General features: G+C 36.6%; 2 protein-coding genes across 3 annotated transcripts in view; one reads left to right on the top strand and one right to left on the bottom strand.

Moving 5' to 3' along the window:
* The window catches only part of LOC125837375 (probable protein phosphatase 2C 10), a 1808044-nt gene that overhangs the window by 1400503 nt on the left and 387804 nt on the right, over positions 1-19737 (top strand). The gene's annotated exons all lie outside the window — the stretch shown is intronic.
* Positions 12143-12646, bottom strand: LOC125837396 (uncharacterized). Its single transcript, XM_049516530.1, has one exon. The coding sequence runs from the start codon at positions 12644-12646 to the stop codon at positions 12143-12145; it is 504 nt and encodes a 167-aa protein (XP_049372487.1).

The following is a 19737-nucleotide window of genomic DNA, read 5'->3' as shown; positions in this document are numbered from 1 at the left end:
TTGTCTATGGTGTACCCTCGAAGAGACTTGGGCCTCCTAACATTGAATCTCGAGGAGCTGAGGTTGCCTATAACCTTTTTAGAGTTCGTCCTAGCCCTTACTCTCGGGCTGTTGAAGAACATCTCTAATCTCAAGGTATATACCTAATTGAGGATCTCTATCCTGACCACGCACCAAAATCTAGGTAGTATGTGTTGATGTTCCATTTGTATGCATCGAAAACCTCATGATATCCATCTAAAGGAGGGTGCATTTGGAAGAAGCATTTTTGAGGTAGATAGAAGCAGATGCGCATGATAAGGAATTAAGAATTCTTTATAGCCTCCCGAAGAAATGATATAGACATTTTTGTATCCATCGGCAAGACTCTACTAGGAATTTGTTAGCATACCAAAAATGTACCGATCAACCTAGAGCTTTGATACTAATCTATCACGGCCCAATTTCTCAAGTCTTTATGGAACCTAGTATATCCACTAGTAGGTAAGCCAAACCCATTGACCAAAACCAGGAGTAAGGGTCTATCATGCCAAAGAAAACAAAGGGGAATAGGGAACAATACCAGAATATGAGAAGAAAAAATGAACAAATCTATACATACAACAACCCTAAGACCTATAATCACTCGGTAGTCGAGCTTGCAGTCAAACAGGAGTACAGGGCTTTAAAAACACATATATGTACACACTATCTCTGAAAGAAAAATAAAAAGTAGTCCTAGCTAAAATAGAGAGGGACCGGCAACTCCGAATGTCAGGAGCTCATCCCAGTCTTTGAATCCCAAAGCTACTCTACATGAGATCCAAGTAAATAGAGAGAACTCGTACAATGATTTGTACGGTACACAAGTATAATATGAGTACCAGCAAGCGGTACTCAATAGGCATATGCCGACTAAGCTCCAAAGACAGTGCAATTATAAACATCAGGTAGGTAAAGAAAGCATAGCACAAATAACTAATGAAGAAATATCACATGATAATACATGTAACAAAAATGAAGGAATATAATACACTAATTGAGAAACCAAGCCAAGGGAGCATACATGGATATGCAAGCCCAACAACCAAATCAAGATAAGATCCTACCACAAATTTCAAATAACAAAGATACCAACGGTAAACACCATTACTCAACATAATCACCTAGAAGGTCAATCCAACCCAACCTAATAAAAAAGCACAAGGATAGGGATTAGTCCAAACCAATTATATATATCTAAGAATCCAAATGCACAAGATAACACAATATTAGTTAGAGAATAACCTAATCAGACTCCCACAAGCTCGGAAGGTACAAAACATTAAATATAACCCAATCACCACCCCATAAGAGTTGCTGGTGCAACCAACAACCAAGCTTACTAGTGATAGGAAATGCATATGAATGTATGTTGTGTAACCAAAATCTAATAGTACCACCTATTTGAATACCACAAAACCGAGTAATCAGACAATAAAGTTGGGGTTTAAACCCAAATTTCAGTGTTGACCCCAAACCTCGAACCACAATAGCTAGTAGTGCACGGGGACATAAAACCTGCAGCTAATGCACTAGTGAGAACAACCATGAATTTTTCTATCCCAAAGATCCATAAAAATGAAGGTATAGGCAACCATTTAGTAGAAGAAGGGTCGACGGTATTTTTGACCGATCTAGTAAAAAATGAGCACATCATCGATGTCTCTTTTATCTCGAAAGACAGTTTATCAAATGATATCGTCAAATAAAAGTATTAAAGAGTAGAAGATTAAAATTAGTCTTTCTCAAAAATAGTCCTGAATATCCAATGATTGAAATAGATCATACCACAAAACAAGTGAGAAATGAGTATCAATGCAATGCATGCCATCACCAACATCCAAAAAATAGAAACCACACAACCTGAAATGTATAATAGAAAACACCTTGATCCTAGAGCACAAAAAGACTAACCTTGAGTTCAGTTGTTCCTCGACCAAGGCCTTTAGCCCAACAATATGCCAACAAATTCAACAATAACAACATAACATGCTCACCAATACTTGGGAAACCCGGAATCAATAAAGATTTTGACAATGAAAGGGGGATAACTCAATGATTGATGTCTTACCCCATACATACTCCTCAACAACACTTGAGCATGATTAGTGCAAACCTACGACTATGACAAGCAAATAAGGCCTCAAGAACTAATAGAGGCTACCAAAACTGAAGTAATCATCTAATGGAGAACCAAATAACAACTAGACTAATGCCTCAAGTATCAACTCTAAACATGATTACTACACCTACTATGCAACCAACAAGGCGGTACTAGCTGTCAAAACCTAGGGGTATCCACTAGATGTAACAAGCCATACAAGACCCCGAAAGGCCTCATATAAGTAACTTAGCATATCATAACGTAAAGTAATAGACATGATGCGTAAATTTAAAACATTTTCAATACAATTAAAGTCTTTTATAGAACAAGCGGAAGTCTAATACACTTGTCTCAAACCATCTGAAACATGAATATCTTTAGGATGCAGCCCATACAATAATTCTAAGCATAAAATGAAGATCCTAGCCATGGGGATGAAAGTCAATATCGCCAAACCCTACAGTTGATAAGAATGTAGGCAAGAGTATGCGTTAGTACAAAATATACTAAATATGATAGCTACCATAAATCATCAACAAAGGAATAATATAAGCATTAGTCAACATAATACATAAGCCATAAACATAAGAGATAAGAACATAGTCATAGGCATAATCAATGCAGATAGATCATCACAATGTAAGAGGAACACTTCTCAAGTAACCTCAACTTATCCTTAACTAGGACTTGGGTAGTCCACCTTTAGTCAAACATATAAAGGAAGGCAACTCAAGAAACAACCCAAGCTAATCATACATCATCCAACCCAATCTCATATTAAAACATACGTACGATGCTTCCTTGAAGTAACCTTGATTCATCATAAATATGTTACTTTGGTTAGGGACATGTCCCTCTTTAGCTAACTCTTCTATTCATGAAAATGTACTTATTTATTAGTCCAAGATAAGTCATTACACAGGAATGGTTACAATTTACTAATTCAAGGCTATCAAGGAAAAACACCTCATTATAATAGACCAAGCTATCATGGAAGGACAACTCTCGTGCAAGTCCAAGCTACTCAAGGAAGGGTACTATTGCTCAATCCAAGCTACCAATGAAATGGTTTTGCCTTACCAAGTCATGCCATCTTGCTAGCATTCTATTATGCTAGTCTAAGCTAACCTTTGGAAGGGTACAATTTCTCAATTCAAGGTTATCCATGAGATCTACTACTACTCAAGCTACCATGCATGGTATTGTCTTACCAAGTCAAACGAATTCATAAAGGGATCTCATATCAAAACTTCAAGCTATCTTAATTAAACATGCTTTGATTCATTTTAGGTGAGCAAACCTTTCAATCTAGAATTATTCAATGTGAGAAAGCCTTTCACATTCATACATTCATAATGTGGGTAAAGTCCTTCCACAACAATTCTATCTTCTAATCTACCAATAACATATAAGCTTCACTCTCAAAACCTTAACATTCATAATTCATCATTTTAGCTTTACTCTAAAAGCCCTAGGAATCAAAATTCATAACTACATGCCTTACCCTCAAAGCTATACTTCTCATAATCATCAAATATGCATAGATTTCAACAAACACAAATCACATGCTTCATTCTTAAGCATTTCTAATCATATATCATCATATAGGCTTAATATCAAGCACTACTAATCATATAGGCTTAATAGCAAGCACTACTAATCATGATTCATCATGTATAGCTTAATATAATTCAATTCATGTCTATATGATTTACTCTCAAGAAATCTACTATACATATCATCAATCCTAGAAGATTATCTCTAAATCCTCAAGTTCCCCTTTCATGGCACAAAACCCATTTACATGGATTTCATCTTTCTAGGCATAGGTACATATAATTTCATCCTAAAAACATGATTTACTATCAATTAAATCTTAAAAAATCATCATCCACTCAATTGGATCAACATTAATCATATCCCAAAACATTCGAAGAAATCTTAACTCAAATTGGGGATTTTATCTTCACAATTGAGGAAAACTAGGGAATTCCATGGATGAAAGGAGTCCATGGATGAAAAGCTGTCATACCTTAATCAAAAATCCCACACAAGCTTGAAGATTGGAGACTTGACCTGGATCCTAGCTCCAAACTCTATCTTCTTCTTCAAGTTCTAGAGAGAGAAATATTTGAGAAGAAGAACTTTGGGATTCATTTGGGGTTTTGGAAATAATGTCTTGAATGGTGAGTTTAAGGGGTTAAAATCTCTTATATAGGGGTCCTAGGCTTAGAAAAAATGACCTCAGTTTAATTTAACTCAAACGAAAAGTCCCAAAATGCCTTCACTAGGCATCCCACTGTCCAGGTTTTATAAGAGGCTCCACGAGCCATGGTCCTCACCAGTGGCCGTGGTCGTTCTCCTTGTCATGGAATAGTGGCTAGGTCACCTTGTCTTAGCCCCTATAAGTTTAAGGCATCACCACGAGCCGTGGTTTTCACCACTGGTCGTGAAGTGGCTCGTGTAGGTGAGCCAAGTTTGGGCAGGACTTGGGGAGCTACTACCTAGCTACCACGGACCACACCAATGATCGTGGTGGTGGTCGTGAAGGTGAGGGAGTGCTTTGGGAAGCTTGGGAAGCCTTGGCCCCTTCCCCTTGGCCCTTGCCCTCATCCTTGGCTTGAACCCTCATACTAAACCCTAGTTTAGCCTACTAGTTTCCGGGGTGTTACATTATCTCCTCCTTGGGAACATTCATCCTCGAATGACGTTTCTAAGCACCTTATAGAAGTAAAGACTCAATACTAGCAGCCCATCATGCATGCAACTCATCTAAATACACACAACCAAGGAGGAACTTCATGTCCAAGCTAAACATACTCAATGCAACACTAGGAAGTAGGAACTTCATCTATCGACCCACTATGCATGAAATGTCATAAATAATCATGTCCAAGGAGGAACTACAATCTCCGAGCTAAAACATTCTTAACACAATCTAATGGAGCTCATATGCAATTCTTTCTCAAAAGAACATTCAGTTACGGAGGAATCTCTCAACTCCAAGCTAAGGCATGTTCATCAATTCATCTCATGAAGTCTATAGGCAATACTCAATGCACTACAACATGAGGAAATCACTCATATAAGCTCATTGTCTTTCAAAACATAGGCTTTCGTGAATATGCATAACATATGGAAAGCATGGGATCACCTAAGCACACATGACTTCAAACAAGGAGCTAATCATAAGGAACTCTCCCTTAATTCTCAATTTAATAACTTGCCGGTCTAACATCTTAATCGGAACTCCCTCATAGGAAGAAATTTCATATACTCCCAAACCTTCTAAGGGAACTATGGATGCAGATCTCCAACACACTCTTTTCAACATAGAGACATGGAAAACCGAATGCACCGATGCCACTCACTAGGCAAAGCTAACTCATAAACAACCTCACCACATGTCTCAAGATTTCTCATAGGGCTACAAAATGGGGACTAACCTTCCCTTTCTTACCAAACTCACTACCCCTTCATGGGTGAGAAGTTTCAAGTAAGCCCAAATGATAAACATTAAGAGTAGATAATGACTTGCTATCTAAGAACACTATCTTTCCCTTGGGAGGAAGCCTCAACAGACTTTCTAAGAACTGTCTTTTTCAATTCTACAAAGGTCGGATCAAAACATTACTTAATTTTTACATCTAACACAAAAGATGATCCCGAACCATCTTAAACAATAACACTACCTTTGGTTGAGTTTACTAACCTAACAATATAACCACAAACTCATAATGACCATACCGGGTTCTATAAGTCATCTTTGGGACATCATCATCTTTCACCCTTATTTGGTGTTAGCCCGACCTAAGGTCAATCTTAGAAAGGTAACCAGCTCTTTGGAGTTGGTCAACACTTGAATCTATGTCCCTCACCCTAACTAGGTGGTACATCCAACCCTTAAAAGTCATCATTAAGACAAGAAAACAACCCAAATTTTTGGCATAGATTTCCCCCCTTCCACTCTCGGATAGGCTCATTCGGAAACTAATAATTGACTACATGGGTTCTATAATCAAATGGGGGCATAATAGGAGTGCAACAAAACCATCACAAAGATGACATCAAAATCTAGCAAAGCATAAACATCTAATTAAGAAGTTTTCAATATACTGGGATCCATATCGGGAGCACACTCTTGATCACCTCTATCATGAAGCACATAGAACCGGTTTGTCTTAAGAGCATCAGAACTCGAACCACTAGGAGGAACCTGCTTGCCCTCTTTTCCTTTAGGCTTTGCCTTTGGACAATTCCTCATTTTGTGAGCACTTTCACCACAACTAAAGCAACCCTCCATGCCGGCTAAACATCTACCCTCATGTGTTTTTCCACAAGTAGGCCATAGGGATTCTCTAATAATTCCTTGTGGCTTAGGTTTAGATACCCTATCTTCATTATACTTAGGACCATTGCAAGAACCTTATCGTCAAAATCTTTTTCGATTCCTAGAACGACCATGTCCATCAGAAATATCATAGGAGAATTTATAATCATTCATTCTAGTTTTCTCTCCCTAGACATCCCTTTTAGCTTCTCCTCTTCAATTTGTTGGGCACACTACAACAAAAATCACTTTTAGCGGCAATTATTTAATGGCAATAATATAAATGCCATTAAATTATGTTTTACAATCATTATTAGCAAAAATTGACCTTTAGTCGGTAAAACTTGACCCATTAATGACAATTACTTAATATCAAATAGACCATTTCATTAAAAAAATACTTTTTTTTATCTTAAACTCCCCAAATTCTCTACATGCTATACCAAAACCCATTTCATTTCCAAAATCCTCAAATTCCAAAAGGCTCATCTCTCTGTCGACGTCTTCATCTGAAGCAATTTCTCCGAAGCTTCATCTTCTTCGTCTTTGACTTTATCGTTTGCATCTTCATCTTCTTCATCTACCATCAATTTTCTAACTCTTTGCCAACTCCTCAACGTATGCCCCATTATGTTTTTTTATTTTGAATGTGATTGGATAATGGTGAATGTTTCGTGTATGAGCGATGGAATTTCCATATATGAGAATTGCACTCTTGCAGTGAAGTTGTAGTTTTCTGAGATGGAGTTGTACTTTGTGCATGGCGTGTTGTGATAAGCTCGATCTGTAAAGGATTTGCTTCGTATTTGCCTTTGGTCTAATTTAGTTTGCTTGGTATCTAATTCAGCAATTTATACCATGCTTAATGCAATCATTTTATGGTTTTCTTTTTCAAACCATGCTTTTACTAATATGGTTGTTTTGTGTATGACTATAAAATCGTGATATATAAGGATTAATATGTGTAGTTTCCAGAGAGTTGTACTCTGTGCGTGGTACTACGCTCTACTTTCAATAATTTGACTCCTTTTAGATTTAGATTTTTCAAAACTTGAGTTCGATTTGATTATCTTAATATAGCTTTGAAGAACATAGCTTAGAAAACATGTATATATTAGTTAGATTTTGTTTTCTTCTGTATTTAGCTTGAGAATATGAGTTAAAACTCTCTATAGCTTAGAAGATGATTTAAGATTTCACAATAAAACTAAGAGCAGCCTCTTGCAGGTGTGGTTCCATAGTTGTTTTCGTTAATACTAATTACCTATTTAACATTTTGTAAGGAAATAATCGACAATTTCAAATTGTTAGTATAATAACCAATAAGAGTGAGAAGAATGACAATGTTACAACAACATAGTAGTATGTATATGCCTATTTTTTTTGCATACCAGTGAAAGATCATGAAATTTGTCTAATAAAATTGTACTAGAGAATCAACAGGGGATGAGAGACCTTGTGTTTTCTGCCATTGCTAGGTGCAGTAACATGGCATCTTGTTGACATTTCTCCAGGAAGCCTCATCTTGTCACTTCACCCAGTTTCCAATATTCTATAGCCTCTTAGATTCATTATCCAATGATCTGATGTTGCTTGCATAGTAAATGAAATACCCAATATCTTGCGCAATTGTCTGGATCAATAAATCTATGACCTTTTCCACAACTTGAGAGAAGAATTAGAACATTCCAGTTCGTGATGGATTACAGTAAAGTTAGTAAAAAGTATTTAGATGGAGTAGCAATCTTTTAAAACCACACATTTTGTGAAAAACTTAATAAAGGAACAATTTCATACCCCTGTGTGATATACTATCAAGTAAATCAGGCAATGGCATATGATAATCTTATGGTTAATGGTTTCAGCGTCATATGATACTTGATTTTGTCTTGGAGGGTCTTCTGATTCTAATTTAAGTAAGGATGGTGTTTGTTCCCTGATTTGTTTCTTCAAATTTGTACCCTTGATTTTCCTTCTACAAGTTTAAAGAAAAATATAGAAGTAGTTAAGTTTGAAGTATGAATTATATGAACTAGAGTTGGTAGCAGATTGATAATTGAACAACGTCATGATGAAAGCTCAAAGTTTCTTTCAACCCCAAGCATCTGAAGATAACAATTCTATTGACATTGTTGATGAACTGAACAATGAGCTAGGTTCTCTCTTGTTTTATTGATGATAAATCTAGTCAAGTTTGGAGATGTCTCGGGTAGTTATAAAAAGGGAAGAAGCTACTATTACTTGGTTTCTACTCATTCATCTGGTCCAATATATATTTGTTGAATTATTGGTCATTGTTTATATCAAGCATATAAATTGTACTTAATTCTTTCTTTGTTGACTGCCATAGAGTGAGTTCTAAATCTATTTAAGGTGTTTCAGAGGCAAGTAAAGTTTGTGGACCTACTTTATTAAAAGTTGTTTGGAAGCTACACTTGGGAAAGACAATTGTTGTGCAATTTAATAGCCGTAATCAATCAATTGGAAAAGAGGGTCAAAAGCTTGCTAGCTTTCTAGGCATTATTGCTAAAATCCCATATTTGATACCGTTAAATGCAAATGATTGGCAAGTGTTTGACGAAGAAAAAAAGATAAGATTGGTGGAGTTTGTGAGGGTATGAAAAAATTATTCTTAACAAGTATCATTTCTTTTTATTCATGATATCATCTTGTTAACTTTTGTCTATCTTTTCCGAAAAAGTTCTCAATTGCAATACATGGAGAAGAGTTCGTAAAAAAGTCAATAGGAAAAGAATGGAGGGACTATAAATGTTACTTAAAAGCTATGTTTGTGACCAAATATAAGACCAAAGATGCCTTGATGAAAAATAGACCAAGTCACATACCAAGAGATCAATGGAGTGATCTCGTCTCGTATTGGTTTTCTGAAAAAGCAAAGGTTAGTGATAGTTTTATTTTATTAGTACTAACCTATTTTTATTGAATTCTGTCACTATGTATATCCAAATATGTTTTGAACTAATAAATAGTTGTACTATCTTAAAATGTGACTTAGCACCCAATGATCCCCATTTCTTTGAGGCAGTATGACCATATTGCAGTAATATAAGCTGATGCCATAAATAATGTAGAAATCTGGAAATATTTGTGGTAATCGATCACATCTTTTGGCACCTGCTTCTTGTAATGCTGTGATGATTGCAATAGCACCATAGTTACTTGCATCTGCTTCAACTACATCTAATGTTGTATATCCTTTTTGATTCAAAACATTTACTTCAACACCAACCTTATGTAGATAAATAATCATCTGAAGAGGGAAAAAGTCATGTATACAAGAAAATAATTAGTTTTGAGCTTTTATATACATAATACAAGTATATTCTTTAAGCTGCTCTTTCTGCAAACGAAGGTCATTATCTCAATTTATCTGTCAGTTTGAATTTTGACAGCAAAAAAACATGAATAAGAAAATCAGCAAGATCAAATATGTTTCTTTTATACTCAAAAGTTATGCTAAACAAGAACTGATGTTTTATTTTCTCATTCTAGAGGCGTAGTCAAGTAAATAGAATTAGTAGAGCTAAGCAAAATATGCCTCACACGGGAGGGTCCAAATGCATAGCAACCTTGATGAATGAACACATTACTTATTATATTATTTTACAACTCGTTTTGATCATGCCTTATTTGTTTGGAATCAATGTTACTTGATTAGTCTATAGATGGAATAGAGCCTACACATGCAAAGTCTACATATTAACTAATACAAAACGCAAAGATGATAGACCATTGGGTGAGGAGTCTTCAAATGCAGTTCTAAGATTTCTTGCACTTGTAAATTTATAAGATTAAAGTATGGGTTACTGATAGCACATGAATTGATTATCATTTATCTTGTCATAAATTTTAGTCTTAATTATTCTCAGAACATGATGAAAGAGAAGTTGAGTAATGGCGAGACATCTGAGGAACAATCACGTGGCAATGTTTCTTGGGAAGGAGATGTGTATTCTCAAGTACTGGGAAATGAAAAATGTGGTTATGTCCGTGATTTAGGACTTGGCCCAACCCCTTCTCTGTTATAGGGCAGTAAGTCTTTCTTATGAAATGTTGTTGATGATTTATGTAATGAGGCTGCACATAAGCTAGAACAAGAGATAAATGAGTTGAACAAAAACAGGATGAAGAAATGTCTTTGATGAGAAAAAATCAAGAAATGCTAGTTTCAGAATTATCATGGATGAGACAAGTTATGTGGAAATATGCTCCTACTGAATTAAGTCGGCCTCAAAACAATGGAAGCACTACTAGACAGGTTATCTGATTCTAAAGTTTTAAATTTTTGCTCTTAAAATTTAGCTTCACAAGAAAAATTTATCATCTAATTTATTGATTTTAATTAGGTTTCTGATGCCAATAGTGGCAATGAACAAACAATATAAGCATGGCTCAAGTCGTTACTGGCCACAAATTCTTTCTACTCGTAGGGTAATCACTTTTACCATATGTGTGATTCTTTATTTGGTTGTGTTTTTTGCAATTATATGTTATCCAGAAAATTTGTACATTGTAAGTGTACCAAAGAAAGTAATCTCTGTTGCCAATGCATAAACTTGATAGACTTACACAAAGGGTAGCCATAGAAGAAAAAAAATAGTAAAGGAATTTAGACAAAATTATCATGGGTATTATAAGAGCTTTGGTGGTTCTCAGAAGACTGGATAGGGAAAGTCTATTCGGGGTAGTGTAAGTTCTTTTCTTTATTCAAAAACATATATTCCCTCTATTTAACTTGTTCTATATCAGTGGACTAATCACGTACGAACATCGGTGGAACGTAGCTTAACATTAGATATTTTTTGGCTCACTATACATTGGGTTTGAACACACCATGGAAACTGATAATTTCTTACATTTTAATTTGTGTTTATAACAACTCATGTCTGATTACGCTGCTAGTTATCTATTAGAATGCACTTTAATTTGTGTTTATAGCATAAACTTGTTGCCTTTCTTACTTCCTTCTTCTCTGAGAAGTATTCTCTTAGTGTTAGGAATAATAAAAGAGTGTGTACAAGTAACCGATGATTTCTTTATATTCAAATTTTTGAAATGTGTGGTGAGAAGTAGGATATTTATAGATAAACTGGTGTATGTTTTGGATAATGTGTAGAGCTGGCCAATCTAAGTGGAACTCAATCACCAATATGTTTATCTACTGAACGGTGATCCAATCTCTTCATGTATAATTCTTTCTTGTCGTGAGCCAATCAAGTTCATTGCTAATTTCAGTTATTGTTTTTATAGTGGTTTGGCCGGGATGATATAGAAAAATGAGAAATTGCATGGATTGTGGAAAAGAATTGTACTAATTGTCTTGATTTAGATTGTCATCAGCATATCATCTGTGACATTGGTCGTGATCCAAGTTTCCATAGTTTGACTGGGGAAAAGGAAATAATGGTTCAATCTCTTTTTTTGTCTATTGTTGAATAAATTTTCTTTTTATTGATTACTTGACTGCATTCTTATTGTTTTGAGGATTCATACTTTTCTTACTACTAGAAGACAAATATTGGATGTATTGATTGTTTTTGTTTGGTAACTAACATTTTTATTAATTACCTGAAGCAAAAACATTACAATCCAAGTAGCTATCACATCATACTTTGTTCTCAAATCTACTCTCATCTAACTACAACTTTAACACTACATCCTATTACTTAGAGTTTAAATTCCATAACATCTTTAATGCTAGTTGGAGCTCTAGAAATAGTCACATAGGCTATCTCTTTAGCTACATTTTCCTCCGTTTTGCTCTTTTTCTCAAAAATTCTGATATTTTGCTCAATCCACACCCCATAGACCCCTTCAACCAAAATAATCTTGAATATTTGGGTGGTTGTAGTCTTCCCCTTTCCATGTTTATTGCCCCATTGTATAAACTGTCCCCGTGTTCTTAGAATGTCATTATGACGATGGATCCATGTAAACAGCCTTTCCCACAATTTTCTTGCAAATTGGCGTTGTATGATCATGTGCTCTATAGTCTCATCTGCATTCTTATATAGGACACACGTTTTATTTGATTCCACTCCCCATTTAGCTAGCCTGTCCACTGTTGCTAACTTCTTGTTAAACATGAGCCATATAGTGAAATAAGCTTTTGGTCTTGCTGTATTCTTGAACATGAGACATTTCCAGTCAGGCCTTTGATGCTCTCCCATCATGTACAAATAAATTTTTCTGGTCATGCTCCCTTTTTTGTCCCTCATCAGTTGTGTTTGAACAATTATATGTTTAGCACTCATGACTTTTCTTATCATCCGGTTGCTTGTTTGGACTCTGGCAATGTACTCTACCTCTTTATATAGTATGTACGTATCCATCTGATCCAAAGTTTGTCCTCTTTACTTGCTAGATCTCAACATAAGTTGGCAACTGCTACTTTGTTTTAGACTTCCATATTAATCAGTCCCATGCCTCCTGCAGATTTAGGACAACAAACTCTCTCCGAAGCAACTAGTGCCTTTTTAGTGACATAAACAACACCTGACCACAAATAGCTTCTACAAAGCCCTCAATCAATTTGATTATCTTTGCAAGAATAATGAAAAGTTATGCCCAGTATGATTGAACTCCAAACAACACAGTCTGTACCAATTGTGTTCTACCTGTATATGACAATTCCTAGATGTCCATGAGTTGATCCGGGCCATGATTTTGTCAATGAGAGGATACCGTTGTATTACTGTCATTTTCTTAGTAGAAATAGGCACCCCAGGTACTTAAAAGGTAGTTCTTCCATCTTGTAGCCAAGTTGTTGTTTGATTTTCTTGCCTCACCTCTAGCTGATCTCCCCCAAAATAAATGAACTTTTGTTGAGATTGTCTTGCAATCTTGAAGCTTGTGAGAAGTGTGAGAAACATCATTGGAGGGCCTTGATAGAATTTAGATCTCCTCTAGAGAAAAGGAGCAAGTCATCTGCAAAACATAAATGAGTGATGTCCAGTTTGAAGCATTTTGGATGATACTTGATGGTTGTCTCTTCCTTGAGTCCCTTGAGTAATTTACTGAGATATTCCATAGCTATAGCAAAGAGGAAATGGGACATTGGATATACTTGTCTGAGTCCCTTAGCTGTTGCAAAATTCTGTGTAGCCTATCCATTCACTACTATAGAATAACTCGCTGTTCTCACACAACTCATTACCCACTGTGTAAACATATCAGGAAATCCCAATCCATTTATCACTTGCTTTAAATACTGCCACTCCACTGAATCATAAGCTTTTTGGAGATCAATCTTCATCATGCTTTTAGGAGAAACGTTCTATCCTAGTATAGGCTTTAGTAAATTCATGAGCTAGTAGCATAATGTCTGATATCTTTCTCACTAGTATGAAACTAGCCTGACTATCACTAATGACAGTATGAATAACATCATGCAATATTTTTGCCAATACTCTAGAAATGATCTTATACAACACAGTACAACAAGCAATTGGTCTGTATTCTTTCAGAGTTTTGGGCTTTGTACCTTTGTGATAAGAGTTACTAATGTGCAGTTGACAGGCTTGTATAGATTTCCAGTTCTGAAAAAGCTCTGAACAACATCAATAGTGTCCTTTTTAATAGTCTTCCAAGTATACTGATGTATTGTTTGTTCTTGTTTTATATAAATGATGATGTTTGAGTTTGATAATTTTCCTTTTTCTATCGTTGAATTAATTCTCCAGTCAAATATATGAATTAAGGTGAACTCATGGTAACTTACGTTTCAATACTAATTGCCAATAAAATAGGTCTTCTTTACTGGCAATGATTGTAATTTTTTTGGTAATAACAAATGCCACAAAATATGGAAGTTTTACCTGCAATAATAATTGCCACTATAAGTGATTAATAATTGCCACTAAATAAATACCGCAAGAGGTATTTATTTTTAGTGGCAATAATATGGGTCTTTACCGACACTCTAAATAAATGTCGCTAATGGCTTTAGTGACACCGGATGCAATGGCATTAATTTAATTGTCGCTAAACATTTTTGCGGCAATAAAAATTGCCGCTAAAAGGAAAATTAAATGCCACTAAAAGTCTCTTTTGGTGTAGTGGCATGAATCATAAGACGAGCAATATCCATATCATGAACAAGCATAGTTGTACGACATTCTTTCACTACCAAATCGGACACACCTGACATAAACTTACTCATTCTCGACCTAGAGTTGGCCACTATAGATAGAGCATACTTAGATAATTGGGTAAACCTCAAGGCATATTCCTTAACACTCATACTACCTTGCCTAAGGTTAATGAACTCAAGCACCTTAGCCTCTCAAATCTCTAGAGGGAAGAACCTATCATGAAAATCATTTTTGAACCTCTCCCACTCTTTAAGACACATTTCTAAAGTTCTTGCTTCTTTCCATTGATTAAACTAAACTTGAGAAACCCCCCTAAGTGGGTAAGCGGCTAATTCCACCTAATCTACCGGAATAACTCCCACAATATCCAACACCTTATGCACCACATCTATAAACTCTTAAGGATCTTCCTGAATCTTTGACCCATAAAATTCTGGAGGGTTCATCCTAGTAAAGTCCCTCACTCTTGTAACCGCCGTACCAATATTTGGGTTCTTGGGGACTACAACCTCCCTATTGTCTTGGGCCGTCACGACTTGAGCCAACACTTGAAAAGTTGATCTAAACTATGCATTAGTCACATTCTCACCCATAGGGTCAACTGGAGCTTGTGGAGCTTGCGGAAGAGCTTTTTGATCTACATTGTCTACCTCATTCCTTCTAGCATTAGCCCTTGTAGTAGCCATATCCTGAAAACCATTAGGTAAGGATTAGAAGAAGGACCTTATAGAGTTAAACTCTATGGCACGACTTAGAGTAATGAAGAAGTGAGATTTCCTAAGCATCTCATAGTCTGTCATTCATAAATGTGGCGCGCTTCACACTTATGAACAAGAATCGACTAGACGTGGTTTTGAGACGTCCTAGAACCATTCCAAACTTGTGCTTTGATTACCAAATTTGTCACAACCCATGGGTACCCCTTAGATGTAACAAGGTGTCACGACCCAGACCATCGTGATTGGAACTCACACTAACCCTCCGGTTGGAGAACCATTACTACTAACCAACTAACCCCAAAACTAATCAAAACTAGAGTATTTAAAAATACGGAAGAAGGTTTAAATACAAAAGTCAAATAGAGTTCCCATAAACTCCAAAAGATCTAACAACGACGAACAAAACGTTGCGGAAATTATTCCCTAGAACTTGAAAGTCAATGTAGCAAAACTCTAATAAGGAACCATAAGTCTAAGGAAATGGGTAACACCTAATTAAACATAAGAAAATCTAAAGTACTAGTCTAAGTCTGAATAGCAATAGACTAAACATAACGAGAACTCATGGAAGACTGAAATAACTGGCTCACCCTTGAATTCGAGTCGATCACTGGTCTTCTAAATGAGGTCTTTTAGTAGCCGCTTGAAGATGCACTGTACTCAAAAAAGAAAGCGCTAGTGCAATATCAGTACACAACCACAATGTACTGGTAGGATCACATAGCTATCCCAATAAGTGAAACATATATAAGTCATTACAACATCATAAACATGCATAAACCGATCATAGACAACATCAATTTTCACTTTCGAACAACGTACAATTTCATAATCTCAAAGATATACATATATGCCAAGTCATTGGTCCTCTCACAAAACCCATATCCAAACTGTTAATGTACCGGTACGTGGTACCCAATCCACGTTACTAGGTCGGATCGTGACACCCGTTCCAATATGTATGTCGGTACGTGACGTCCGATCCTTGTTACTGTGTCGGAACATGAAAATTGTTCCATTCAACATACCACAATCACAATGTACGTTTTCATAAACATACATCAAAAGGTGATTCATGGCATTTAGTTATTCGTTCATACTCATTTACATTAGGTGTGATCAATAATGTAACATTCGCATACATATATGCAATACAATGAAGGAATTACAAATTATATCACACAAACATGAAATCACAACCATCACCTACCTCGAACAAAGCTTGAATCCTCCTAAGAAACTTGATTATTCCTTTTCCGGATTCTTTTAGCTTGCTCTAGCTCTACAAACAAACTATTCAATACGGGGATCAATAATTAAGGTCTAATTATCCCAAATGATGACAAACCCAATAACTCAAGACCCAAATTATGATCCTAAGGTGAAGCTAGGGTTTTTCCGCCATCTAAAACCGTTCAAAACCCTCCCTTAATGATATACAATCAAGATTTTATGTTTTACGGATCAAAAAACGAAATTGGGGAGTGAAAACCTTACCTTCAGCACCAAAATTCGTGGAAAACTGTCTAGAACTCGTATGGGGCCATCTCCTAGCTCTCAAAAATGGAAATTACAGAACAATGGCATTTTTGAGGTTTATTTTTGACATAAGTCGCGACTGTCCCACCACAGCGGACCTCCTCCCGCTACAGCGGCCCTGCCCTGGGGGGAAATCTCGCCTTGGCGGCTTGCATGGAAACTGTGAGCTAATTTAAGAATTCCAAACCCCCATTTCACAAAACATCTTTTTCCCATGACACTCAGAAAATACATGTTCACGCTAAGATCAGTTTCAGAGGTTCTACTGGCCCTAATTCGATTTCGTTAAGTCATATGGGTTCCTTAACGTCTTAGCTATCTACTCATGTGATCAAATTCATAATTAGATCTCCCATTTGTTATCATATTTCCTTAGACCTCACTAACTCCGATTTCATCCAAATCTGGACTAGGTTGGGAAATTTCAAGTTACTACCAAAAAGTTTTCTGACCCAAAAGTTTTCCCTGTTGGCTTTTCTATAATGAAGGAATTGGTCGTTACAATAGATATCAATTTACCCATCACTCTTCCCCGAGTGACAATTTAGGAAAAATGGGCTAAGGTGAGAGTGGAGTAGTACCCGAATCAACGAACAACTGGGATACTTGTCTCGCATGTCCTTCTTGATTTCCCAAGAAGATTCCTCAACTGGACAATGCTTCCATTAAACTTTCACGGACTTAATCTCCTTGGTCCTCAGCTTCTGGACATCACAATCCAAAATTATAATCGGTTATTCTTCATACTAAAGGTCTTTGCCTAACACAACTCTGTCCCATTTTATGATGTAATCCCCACCTCCATGATATCTCTTCAACATGGACACATGAAATAACAGATGAACTCTCGATATGTTAGGAGGTAAAGCCATTCTATAAGACAGTGGTCCTACACAATCAAGGACCTCAAAGGGACCAATGTATCGGGGACTAAGCTTGACCTTCTTGCAGAATCTCATTACCCCTTTCATGGGTGATACCTTTAGAAGAACTTTCTCACCAGTCTGAAATGCCATGTCCCTTACCTTATGGTCTACATACTTCTTCTGTCTACTTTGGGCTGCTAAAAGTTTAGCTTGAATGCTCCTCACTTTATCTTGAGCGTCCTTTAATAAATCGACCCCAATGGTTTCACATCTCCAGCCTCAAACCATCATATGGGTGATCTACATCCCCTCATATACAGTACTTCAAATGGTGCCAATGCCGGAGTGGTAACTATTATTATAAAAGAACTCGCATAAAGGTAGGAACTTATCCCAATGTTCTCCAAAGTCAATCACACATGCCCTCAGCATTTCTTCTAACACTTGAATAGTCCTTTCTGATTGTCCGTGTGTGTGCGGATTGGAAGTTATACTAAAAGTGAGTTGTGTGCCCAATTAATCATATAATTTCCTCCAAAACTTGGACGTGAACTGCGTACCACGGTCTAAGATGATAGAAAGGGGAACCCCGTGTATCCTTACTATCTTTTTCACTTACACCTTAGCCAGTTGTTCTGCATCATAATCTATTTTGACTGGAATAAAATGGGCTGACTTAGTCAATCTGTCAACCACTACAAAAATAGAATCAAACTTCCCCAAAGTCTTGGGAAGACCAACCACGAAATCCATAGCTACTCATTCCCACTTCCATTCCGAAATTGGCGTTATCAGAAGCAAACCTACCGGCCTTTGATGCTCATATTTTACTTGTTCACAATTTTGACACTTAGCCACAAACTCTGCTATATCCTTCTTCATGCCCGACCACCAATATAGTCGCTTCAAGTCTCGGTACATCTTGGTCACACCCGGATGAATGGAATACCTCGAACCATGGGATTTTGTCAATAAACTCTTAATCAAGTCGCCCACTGTAGGAACACAAATTCTTCATTTAAAATTGAGCACGTCTCCGCATCAAGAACCATATCTTGTGCCCTCCCAATCATTGTCTTCTTTCTAACCTCATTCAAATTCGCATCCTCAAATTGTTTGACCTTGATTTCCTCAATGAAGGTGTCTTTAACTTCGATGCTAGCTAACACCCCACCTTTTTCTGAGATGCCCAACTACATGAACTTAGACTCCAAGGTTTGGATTTCCTTAGCCAAAGTTCGCTTGGTCACACTCAAGCAAGATAAACTACCAATACTCACCATTTTTTGGCTAAGTGCGTCCACCACTACATTAGCCTTGCCCGGATGATACTAGATGGTCACATCATAATCCTTGAGTAACTCTATCCACCTTCTGTATCTCAAATTCAGATCCTTTTGAGTGAACATATGTTGTAGACTGCGATGATCGGTAAATACCTCACATTTAACACCATAAAGATAAAGTCACCAAATCTTAAGAGCAAACACTACCGCTACCAACTCTAAATCATGTGTTGGGTAATTCCTCTCATGCACCTTCATATGCCGCGATGCATAAGCTTTTACATTCTTATCCTACATCAACACCGCACCCAAGCCTGAATGTGAAGCATCTCAATAAATAATTAAATATTTACCTTCGAACGGTAGCACTAGCATAGGTGTTGTGGTCAAAAGAGTGTTGAGCTTTTGAAAGCTCTACTCATATTTTTCTGTCCATTCAAATGATATCTCCTTTTTGGTCAAATTTGTCAAGTATGGCAATAGAAGCAAAGTTTTTCACAAACCAACGATAGTAGCTAGCGAGCCCCACAAAACTCCAAATTTCAGTCACAGAACTTGGTCAAACCTAATTCCTAACTACTTCAATCTTTTGTGGATCTACAATTACCCCTTCCTTTGAAACTACATGCCCCAAAAAGGCAACCGAAGTTAACTAGAATTCACACTTAGAAAATTTCACATAAAACTTTTGCTTCCCAAGAACAACCAGAACAATACGAAGATGGTCAACATGCTCTTCCTCACTTTTCGAATAAACC

This window comes from Solanum verrucosum, unplaced genomic scaffold (assembly GCF_900185275.1).
Source record: "Solanum verrucosum unplaced genomic scaffold, falcon-dt-bn FXZP01000147.1, whole genome shotgun sequence".
Lineage (NCBI taxonomy): Eukaryota > Viridiplantae > Streptophyta > Magnoliopsida > Solanales > Solanaceae > Solanum > Solanum verrucosum.
The sequence above is the reverse complement of the archived record's forward strand: the minus strand, read 5'-3'. Positions and strand labels throughout refer to the sequence as shown.

Excerpts from the sequence above, each read along its gene's own strand:
- LOC125837396 (XM_049516530.1), bottom strand. The coding sequence starts at position 12,646 with ATGGGAGAGCATCAAAGGCCTGACTGGAAATGTCTCATGTTCAAGAAT.